This window comes from Nilaparvata lugens, chromosome X (genome assembly GCF_014356525.2).
Source record: "Nilaparvata lugens isolate BPH chromosome X, ASM1435652v1, whole genome shotgun sequence".
Lineage (NCBI taxonomy): Eukaryota > Metazoa > Arthropoda > Insecta > Hemiptera > Delphacidae > Nilaparvata > Nilaparvata lugens.
Genome location: NC_052518.1, coordinates 44579798 through 44591247, shown reverse-complemented (window position 1 = coordinate 44591247; position 11450 = coordinate 44579798). Strand labels below are relative to the sequence as shown.

General features: G+C 32.7%; 1 protein-coding gene across 1 annotated transcript; it reads left to right on the top strand.

Annotated features, from left to right (window-relative positions):
* The first annotated feature begins 1255 nt into the window (after positions 1-1255).
* On the top strand, positions 1256-7703 carry LOC120354361 (prenylcysteine oxidase-like). Its single transcript, XM_039441403.1, has 5 exons — positions 1256-1524; positions 2185-2391; positions 2852-3029; positions 4474-4679; positions 5591-7703. Exons 1-5 carry the CDS (start codon positions 1398-1400, stop codon positions 6364-6366), a joined length of 1494 nt encoding a protein of 497 aa, XP_039297337.1. The 5' UTR covers positions 1256-1397; the 3' UTR covers positions 6367-7703.
* Positions 7704-11450: the final 3747 nt, after the last annotated feature.

Here is an 11450-nt window from a genome sequence, read left to right as displayed (position 1 = left end):
ATTTAAAAACCTGGTGTACAAAAACAATTGAAAGAAAGTGGTAAAAAAGAATAGAGGAAGAATTAAGTGAAAATAAGTTTAGTAAATAATAACGAGAGAGAAAAGATAGAGATCTCATTATAAACTAATAAAGTATCTTAAAAATAATGTTAGAAAAATATGCTACATAATTACTGAATCAGAAATACAAGACATGACATGCACTACCGTATATCTCATTCCACCCGAATAAATCCCACACGAAGTCTGAGCGACCACTCACCAACAAAAAATTATTGGGAAATGATCATCCAAACTCGATGCGGGAGACTTTCAATTATTGAAAATAGAATTCAATCTTCACTTCAAAGTAGATTTTGCAATGGTGAAAATATCAAATTGTCCATCAAGCACAATGAATTCGCTTGCTGTAGGTTCATATAACGGTAATAGAGTGTTTGTATGGAATATTACCGTACAAAATATGGGTGGATCAATAAATGGGCTTTACATGCATACTTTTGATTACATAATAGATCATTCTAATTGAAGGCTCCAATAGGCCTACAATCAGTGTCCCTAACCAAGTGGGTGTGGTGACAACCAAGGGGGTTCATGCAATCAGATAGCCTAATATTATGATCTTATTACATAAACTTGATCTTCAATCCCAGGATTTTGTGATTGTCTTCTTTTCAGGCTCTGAACTAAACTGGTACGGTACCTAATAAGGCAAAAATTGAAACCAAGTAACAAGTTATAATTTATCAAAATATATATATTGTACAGGCTTTAAACTGGAAAGATCAAGATTTCATCAAGTCACGTTTCAAGAAGTTGAGCCATTCAACTAATTTGAAAACTTGATAACAAATCTCCACTGACAACATTAGAATTTAATGTTGAAGTAACAAGAGACTGAATTAATAAGCAATCTATAATGTGGTGATTTCTATAAAGGCTATAACGTTCATGTTTGCCTGCAGCCAAATTTTCCTCAGTTATCAAAGAACTTTACAACGTTAAACTTTCAAATCGAGCAATTTGAGGTTTTAGTAACTTTTGGTTTCACTGTATGGTGCATGTGAAAATAGTGTCTTTGCAATATAAACTAAAAAATATCATCATGGTTGATGGAAGAATATTTTTCAAAATATAATTATGTTATAAATATATGATTCCTCCCATCATGATTTTAAAAAATATGAGATTAATAATTTCCGGTAGCAATTTTAACAGATACCAAGAGGAAGTGAATGTGTTATGTTAATGTTACCGTACCTGCATCCTGCATCAAGCTAATTTTTCATTTCTTGTTTGAACTTTGAAATCTATTTTAACGGTAGGCTGTTGATCGTCTTTATTTTCATCTTTAATGTTATGAAATGACATTCAAATCGATTTAGAATTAGTAGAAAATGGGTTTCACTTTGCTTAAGTATTCTTTGTCATCAATTGTGATATTATACTTTTTTGGGTTCAATGCTGGGGCTGTTGATGTGTTTTCATTGTTCAAAAGAGAATGTGGCAAGAAACCATCAATTGGTAAGCGTTTTATTCAATTTAATCGTTTAATATTGTCGTGAATAACGTTAGAAATTAATAATTTATTATTTAGCCATGTAATATAATCAACACACACCAAGATCATTCATAATTCAAATTTTATTTCTTATAAAAAAGTTCCTTCTAACAGAGTCTAACTATGACAAACATTTTCTAGTTAGCCTACCTGTAACCCTAAGAAAACGAGCCTTCTTTCTGTGTCAACTTTTGCTAATTTATCACCATTAATAGTATCCATTGCAGTTTTTCGTGCATAATAAATGAAAAATTTATGTGCATTTATAGAACAAATTCTATAGAGCTAGGTACCAACCTGACATTATTAGCTTAATACACATTCATTTTTCATGTAAGATCATTTTTTATTATAACTTTTCATAAATTATTCAATCCTAGATATTTTTATTCATCAAATGTGTTGGGTCCAAAAGGGAATTAAATTTGATGAAAGTTGGCCAAGTATCTACAACCATTTAGTTGGGCCTATGATGAAGCCCATTGTTTGTCCCACCTGACTACTTGTAACTCGAATAGGCTACTGATCACACTAGTTATTCAGAGCCTTTACTAGGAATGAATATGGAAACAATATGTTTGATCTTGCTATCGATTAGCTGCATAATTTTATTTTATTTTCAGCAATCATTGGTGCCGGCATTGGAGGCACTTCGTGTGCCTACTTTCTGTCAGAGCTATTTGAGAAAGATGTCTACATTGATATTTTCGAAGCCGATGAGGTTGGAGGACGTTTGAAATCGCAATTAATTGGGGGAATCGAGGTTGAGCTTGGAGGTGCTGTTCTTCATCCCAGGAACAAATACATGAGGAGCTTTGTGAAGAAATTTGGTTTGAATTTTTCTTGACTCATATACCTAATTTCTATTAATTTTTTGGGAAACCAAGTTTTCTCTCACTGTCAATGCTTCCATCATTTTTGTCTTATAATTGAATAAAAACTTTCTATTTCTGATTCCGGCGCTTTTGATAGCATACCGTATCAGTTTTTGTGATTTCTTCAAGAATGGTGTAATTCTTGAAAATAATCGAATTATTCATAAATACTATGAGACTATTTGAAAATAATGTTTGAAATTGAACGTTGTAACAGTACATGTAGATTACCTTTATTTCTCATCTAACCTTGGCACGTTGTATATCTCAATATGGCTCTATTAATTCTGCTCTATGGCACTATTAAATGTCCGTACCTATATTTTTTAAAAATATTCATTATTCTGTTCTAATTATGCATAATGTAGGTCTGTCATATTTTTCATGTTCAATGATAACATATCATTTTCCACAGGTCTAGAGTATGAGGTTATTGCTCCGGGTAGAGCTGGAATCTACAATGGAAAGGAATTCATTTTTCTGGAATCTGGATGGAATATCATCGACTGGATTCGAATGGTTTACCGTTACGGCTTGAGCAACAGCTACCACTTCTTCAGGAACATCGAATTCATGCTGGACAGATTCGAACGGTAACTTCTAATGCTTTCTGTGTAATAGTTGAAGTAAAGAGGTGTAAGACTAAGGGAGGCCACTAACGACAGGACAAGTGTGTTGAACCTTTGTGTACCTACTCACATGCTCGTAATACATGTGTAATCAGCGAAAGGCTTCCAACAAAGCTTTTTGAGGTTAGGTTTTCGTAATTTTTGTTGTTTTTTATTTTTTTCTCCGCTCTATTTGAGGTTAAATGTTTTTTATCATTATAATTTGTAATTTATTTATTGTTATTGTTTGTTTATTTTATGTTAGAAGCTGCTGTTGAACAGCTGTTTTTGCTCGAAGCCTTCCCGTGAATCAATGTCTTTTTCGTTCGAAGACATGTCCTGGTACTTTTCCAGTCGTTAGTGGCCACCCTAAGATATCCTATCTAGAAAGACGAAGTTGTTACAATCACTCCTAGCTTGATAGGCCCGTGGCAAGAAAAGAGCGGCAAGCTACAGCAACAATTCAATATTGACAAACAAGGCGACAAGATTTAGCTGTAAGTGATCTTTACTTTCCTGACTTGATTGGCTCTACTGGCGACAGTAAAATGCGCCTTGCCTGCTGCAGGTCTGGAGATATATTTTTTAGCGCCCGTCATCTGATGACTCATCCTTTTTTCAACTTCATGAAAATAAACACAGAAAGATTCTGATTCCAGATTCGGATCAATTACCCTTAATTTTTTTCAAAGCAGATGACCGATTTCCGAAATACCCAAAAATAAGGAAGTTGTAGTAGCTTCAAAATAGATTTTCTATCATTATGTATATGTAGTTGCTCACATAGGTTTCATTAGCTATGATATGATGCTAATATCTTATATCAGCAGAAAGGTAGCATGCAATTTTACACCTACATCATGACAGACTAGATGGCGCCAGTTTGTGCTCGAAAGTAGCTGGGCGACACTAGTGTCTATGATGTCCAAGGCTATATTGGAAGGCATGGAAAATCATCATTCCAAGTTGAAGCTTTTATTTTATTCATGCTCTCAACCCATATTATTCTGTAAGTAAATGGATAACTGCTATGTGTTTTCTTTAAAGATTCAGTACTCTTTTTTTATTTTGAAAATAAAATATATTTCTCAATTCATGCCATTTTCAAATGTTCTGGTTTGTAATTTGTCATGTATTGAGATGACAATCATGATTTATATTCTAGAAGTACTGCAAGACTTTTATTCAAGTATGAAGGATTTAAATGAGATACTTTAGATTAGTATCTAGTCATGGAATAGGATAAGAACTTGTTTGCACATACAAGTCAAACGTGAGATCGTAAAAGGCAGTTTATACAAAAATGTATGACGAGATTCCTCATTGTTAACCTGACGTTGTGATTGTGATGACTGTAATTATTGTTTTTGTGTAACTTGTGCGTGTTGCCAATCTGTTTTATTTAATTGGTTTAATTTTGTTCCAACAGGGCATACAGTACTTTGGAGAAAGGATACGCCTTTCGTTCTGCCGAACACATGCTGGAATACATGCACCCTTCTTTTCCTGCGATGCGGAACGTCACCATTGAAGATGCATTCAGGCTGGAGTTTGGTGATCTGATGTATGAAGAAATTATTCTGCCAATCATGCGCGTGAATTATGGACAAGGAGGAAATTTGCATCAATTTGTTGGTAAGCAAATCAACCTGCTTTGATATTCAATGATTTGACTAGAATTGTTACTCACTTGATATCTTCATGATTTGTGCGTTGAGCGCTCACGAAATCATGTTGAAATTTTATTTGGAACTACAGAGCTGCATTTCTAATAAATTTATCCTGAAATTGATCAATTGTATGCTTTGGTGGTGTGCTGAGTAGATAAAAACAACAGCAACGTGAAAAACATATATCATTAGGGAAGTAGGGACAGTATAATCCCTTAAAACTTGAAGCTTTGTCTGAGATCAAAAGTTCCATTTTCTGTATTTTCATAAGAATTACTTTGTAATTATTATAGAGCTGCTTTGAGATTTTGGATAAAACTAGGGCTATGTATCTTGATGAAGGCGTCTTTGTTTTAAACGAACTAACTTACTGATCAAAGCTGCCAGCAGTAGTGGACTTAACAGAACCAAGATCTAACTGAATTGGTCCACTACCACTCCTTAGATGCATTCGATTTTCCAAAGAGGCTTGGGGTCAATGCGAGTGGAAATGATTCCGTCCTTATTGGACAAAACGCTCCCAGTTGAGAAAAAACAATGCTAGTCAAAGTAGCCCAGCAATATTAATATAATTCTGATAATAGTATGAAGTAATAGTACACGGTGAAATATAATAGTTATAGCTCAGTTAATGAACAAGTGTAATTCAAAACTTTTCAATATATTTTGGACTTTGAGTAATTTTATGTATTATCACACCTTCCCCCGGCAGCTTTAAGTCGGATACTCGAGACATTTTTGATTATCGTTTTTTCCGATTCATGTCAAAATTAGTCCTAGAATTGTGAATGGGCAATGGGTCCATTTACCACCATTACCGATAAGAAGAAAGTAAATGTGCTCCGTTTAATTCAGTCATGTAATATTTGATCTCAGGTTCGGTTTCACTGGCTGGAGCAATGCCAGAACTGTGGTCGGTGAAAGGCGGAAATCGTCGAGTCGCGGAGGAACTTCTGAAAGCATCGTCAGCTCTCATTTTGCGCTCTCCAGTTTATCAAATATTGTACAACGAATTTGACAGAAACTACCATCTTTCATTTCCGCAAACAAGTGAGGGTGATCTTCGTCATACCGAAGCATATGATATTGTCGTGGTCGCAGCTCCCATCACAGAAAACAGCGAATTTCCAATCGACTTCGGGCACAATATACTCACCGAACTGTACAAACCTCGTCCCTATCATACCACTCACGTCACCATCGTCGAAGGCAGTCTCAACTACTCTGTGTTCAATTGCTCGGTCGATCCACTTCCTACTGAAATCTACACACCCAACTCCAATCTCATGTTCAACTCGCTGTCTAGATTGTCAAAAGATGATTCCAAAATCGAATTGTGGAAAATATTCTCCGATGAACCTTTGAATGATTTCGAACTGGAAATGCTTTTTGAGGAAGATTTTATAGTGAGACTGGAGAAAGTATGGGAAGCTTACCCCCAATACGAAGTACCCGCTCCAATTGAAGATTCGTTTTTCATTCAGCAAAACATGTATTATTTGAACGCGGTGGAATGGGCTGCCAGTGCTATTGAAATGAGCGTTTTGTCAGCAAAAAATATTGCTGTGATCATCCACAGAGTGTGGCAGAGGAGCAACGACTACAGATCTTGTTTCTTCTGCAAAGGGCCCGATAATTTCTGGCACAAGTAAGAACCAGTCTCGCAAATATTCAGCAATTCTCATTTCCTTCGATTCATTCAATAATATTGAGTCTATTAGTTTGTAAAGAGACCAATAATTATCTCTCATAAGTAGAACCAGAGGAGTGAGTTCGTGAATATTTAAAGGGTTTCTATATTGATTTCTAATGTTCATCTTTCAAGTCGTTTATTAGTATTTAGTGTGTATTACTTGTTTTTCTGACTTCATGAGTAAGAGCCAGAGGTTGAGAACTATTAAATATTTAAATGAATTTAATATTCAATAATGTTGATTTTCAAGTCGTTTATTAGCATTTAGTGTGTAGTAATAGTTTTTCTGACTAGTTTGTGTTTGGCTAATTTCCAATTGATCCCATGGCTGTGAAATCAACAAGTACAAGATTTGATTTGTGTATTGTAGAAAAAATGTCCTATTCGAGTCCAATGTTGTTTCAAATTACATTTAAGATGTAATTTATATCGATTTACTCATGCTACTAGTAGGAAATTTTGGGCTATGGAATGGGAAAATAATATATGGTGGCTTTTCTATTCAAATCTTTGGGGAAATACATTCTTCAAATTGTTTGCGGATCTATTGTGAAGTAGAAGCTATGGGCTGTGAAAAAAGATTTGTTAAACAGGCTTGAATATTCGAGACTGATGTATTAGAACTGCTTTATCTTTTGTTATTAGATTTGATTTAATGTATTTATAGCCCATTCTCTGTGGCTGAAACATTATCTTGTGGTTAATTTCACAAAATATACAATGTTCCAACTATTTGAGTATTTCTGGAAAAGAAATGCTTAATTCAATCTCCAAATAATGTTGATGGTTATAGTTCTCCAAAATTGATTCGCTGGTAATTTCAATTTCATGATCTCTTACAGTTTATCTGAATTGGTATCGAATACAATTTGTCAATGATTGATTATGCATTTGAATAGAGTTAATAGTTGAATTTTTTGTGCTATCTTTGAAAATAATCATTACCAATGCATTAGTGTAATAATTATTACGGGTCAAGATACACAAGTATTATTGAGAATAAAGATACATCATATATCTTTATATTTTATCTAAGGAGTTTGATAGAAAAACGATTGAAAGGCCTAAATTCTAGTTCTAGGACCAAATAATTTTAGATTTAATGACACTGACTTGTGAAGATTGAAACATATTCACGTGGAAGGCTGATTGGAATATCCAAAGTTTATTCATATTACTCCTAGACTTGTTTCTTGTATTAGCTTTATTATTCTGAGTTGTCATTAGTTCAAACTTATTTTCGCATTATGTTCAAAGTTCAAAGATACTGTTCGTTGAAAAGTTATTCATTTATAATTTGCTCAATTATTTTCATTTTTCAACTATTTTGTGTTTTCTGGAGTTAATAAATTTTTCACATTTGTAATTGAGTCTTATTTTTGTTATACCTGTTGCGAAAGCAAATTCTGGATATAAATTAACTTTCTCTAAAATAAAAGTAGGAAAGACGCATGACTCATCAGAAAAGTTGAAACTGAGGATTTAGAATTATTAAACTTGGAAGATTTCAAATGAATTATTTGAATAAAATAACAGAAATAGGCTTCATATACAGTAGGTAAATCACTTAATAACTTATGTGATGGAAGATTCAAAAAATAGGAAATAGGAAGGTTTCTTGTAAAAGAAATATCACGCCATAATTTTATGGAAACAGCTTGATTTCTTTTAATATTACAATTTGACAGTAGGTTTCATTGTGGATCCTATTCGAATAAAGCTAACCTACTTTTATGACGCTTCAAAATTTTGGTCCACATCTTAGATTCAAATTTATTTTCATTTTGAATTCATCTTCATTTTTTAAATAGGTAGTATGATACATGATTTCGACACAGAATTTTAGGAAAAAATGAAAGTCGAAACCCGCACATCAATATCGCAGACTGTTTCAGACATCAAAGATACTAATATACCTACTATACAAAAATGAAATAGATGAGTAAATTGAAAATCCAAATCATCAAATTTTATTTTTTGAGTAAACGCTTATAGTAGCATCTAATCATAAAGAGAAAATAGTGTAAAGTTTCAGCTATTTTGAATTATTTAGGAATGTTTCATTTCATCAAGGAAAAACGTTTCCAATTATAGAAATGAGAAAATAAAGATTTATTTTTCTGCAACTGTTTACTGCAACTACGCCCCGTTTTATAAAGCTAATATTCTGACTCCAGCTGTTTAAGGCTGTGCAAAGGCTAAAAATAAACTTTTTACTCCTGATATTTTTCAAAGTTTCATGATCTGTATATCATCAAGCTTTCAAAATGAAAAAGTTTTCTCAGGAAAACTTTTTTTTCTGATCATTTCTTTTTGAGATATGAGCGCCTAAAGTTTAAATTTTGGGGACAGAACATTTCAAATTCGGTAAGAGATAAATCCATGAGATTTAGAGGATGGATTCTTCATAGGCCTATGGTATTGTTGATCTAGTAAAACAAAAATTCTCTGAAAATATCAATTTTTAAGATAGTTATTCAATTTACTAAAAATAACTTATAGTTGAGTTATTTATGGTAAATTGAATAAATTTTTCTCTAAATCTCATGGATTTATATCGTACCGAATTTGAAATGTTCTGTCCCAAAATTCAAACTTCAGTCGCTCATATCTCAAAAAGTAATGATCAGAAAAGAAAGTTTTCCTGAGAAAACTTTTTCATTTTGATAGCTTGATGATATACAAATCGAAGAATATCACGAGTAGAAATTATTTTTAGCCTTTGCACAGCCTTAAAGTGTAGAACTTAGCTAAATGCCGAGCTCGGAAACCGGCCCTAATGTTATCACATGGATAATTTTTGTATTTATACTAAAATAAGTATCTTAGAAACAGTTTCAGATATCGATATGCGGTTTTCGCCATTGATTTATCTTTAAATTCTGTACGGTACCGAAATCATTTATCACACCTTATTTAAAAAAAATGAAGTTGGATCCAAGATGGCGAACCAACATTTGGAAGCGACAGAAAAGTAGTTTTTCAATTCGAATAGTATCCCCAATGAAACCTACTGTCAATTATACTTGTAAAAGAAATATTTAGCTGTTTCCATAATTTTCACCAATCCTAGAGAATAAGTACTAGGTACCACCAATATACTAGTTAGAGAATAAGATGAAAATTGGTGGTTTATTCACTATCCAATTTCTTGTCCTATTTGAGGTTCAACATTTTCAACGTCGGAACGTGAATGGGTTGTGATGTTACGTCGAATTTTGGATGTCTAGCCGGACGAGTTTAATAAACTGGAGGTCCGACATGCCAATGTCAGCCGTGTAGTTAGAGTCGAGTTGGAATGTAGTTGGACTAACTTGTGGACAACCAGTCGGTGTGTGAGTGATGAAAGATCCAACTATCGGTTCAACATTTTGGTCGAGAAATCAGATAGTGAATGGCCCGCTATACTCAACACAAACACTATTATTATTACTTCAAGGATGTGTTGATGGGAGTGTATTTATTTAAATAATATTCTGTTTTTAATCATCAAAGAAAACATTTTAATCTAGAAACAGTACAAATATGATATAATAGTAATATTGGTAATTTTCACACATCTTTGACTAGATGTTGGAAGCAATTTTCTTGAATAGCCTATTGAAATACTACACTATTTAAGATAAATAGAAATTGATAGATTCTATACATTTTTTATAAACCTTTTACATTTTTTTCATATTATAAGCTCGCCGATAACAGATTGAGTATACAAACGTCAATACCATATGTTTTTATATTATGAATATTTTAATTTAAAATTTCATATTCAAAGCGTTGTAGTAAAATTTTCTCAGCATCAAAAGATGTTTTGACATCAAAGACACACTTTTTGAATATAGTAGGTAATGTAGTCAAATAAAACCGGAAGTCTAGTTTACAGATGATCTACAAAAAAAACTTGTTCATATCGAAAGTCTCACAATATTCCAGCACCTCGAGAGCCTTATATGGAGTAAAAACTACGTGATATCACCATTTTAGCCAATAGCTTTACAAGGCTAGGCTTTCTAAGGGTTGTACTTATTTATAATTTATTCAAAGACCTATTGTAGGCTAATACGGTTGAACGCCTGTGATGGATTGTAGAGCTCAGAAGTTATTCAAGTATTTTACTGAATAGTAAGTAACAGAAGAAAAAAGCATCCTCATTGTATTGTTTTCCAGTTATACACCAAGTGTTTCAATATAAACTTAACGATTGAAGATATGGAAGAATTCTTCGGCAAATAATAATTGGTAACAATACTGTGGAATATAAGGGATTATATTTTACTCCAATAAAAGTGAGCAGGGGTAAGGGCATGGCCACATTTTAAATAATTATTTCTACTTCACGAATATTGTTTATTGAAGATCAAACCAAAGTATGTGGAAGAATATATGGGAAAACAAAATGGTAACTATATGATGAAATATAGGATTTTATTTTAAAGTAAGAGATCAAATGGCCGCAGTCTTCTCTTCAATTATTAAAATCAACTGATTCATGATATTTTACGGTACTTGATACTACTTATCGTATTTGTATTCTGTATTGGATATTTGAGATATGTCAATATATTTATCCTCCATTCTCTAAATAGAAATTGTTATAATTCTAGTACAGTAGATAGTAGTTGCCATTGATGGAATTAAAACTTCAATAATTATTATTACCACAAATTATTATAGAATGTATTAATGGTAAATAGAAGTACCAGACTATTGTTGACCTACAATAATAAACAGTTATTGTTCCAATGATAAACATAAATAACAACTTGTAGTAGTCTGCTGAAAATTATTACAAAATTCAAAAAAATCCGTCTTTTCAGAGAAAGTTTCCCCCAATTTTTTCAAGAACAATTTTTATGGTTAGTCTACAAGCCAACATTACTCCCCAAATGTACAGTAATAATTGAGTTCTATATATGTTTTAATGTTTTAGTATCTACAAAGTTGTATGATTGTATAAAGTTTAATAGAACAGATTACAGACAACTTCTCACCCGATATAATCTATCCTTTACCGTTGGTTTAAAATTATTAAGGAATCTTCGA

Coding starts and splice junctions, on each gene's coding strand:
- LOC120354361 (XM_039441403.1), top strand. CDS start 1,398: ATGGGTTTCACTTTGCTTAAGTATTCTTTGTCATCAATTGTGATATTA. Junction 1,525..2,184: donor TGGCAAGAAACCATCAATTG/GTAAGCGTTTTA, acceptor TTTTATTTTCAG/CAATCATTGGTGCCGGCATT. Junction 4,680..5,590: donor AAATTTGCATCAATTTGTTG/GTAAGCAAATCA, acceptor ATTTGATCTCAG/GTTCGGTTTCACTGGCTGGA.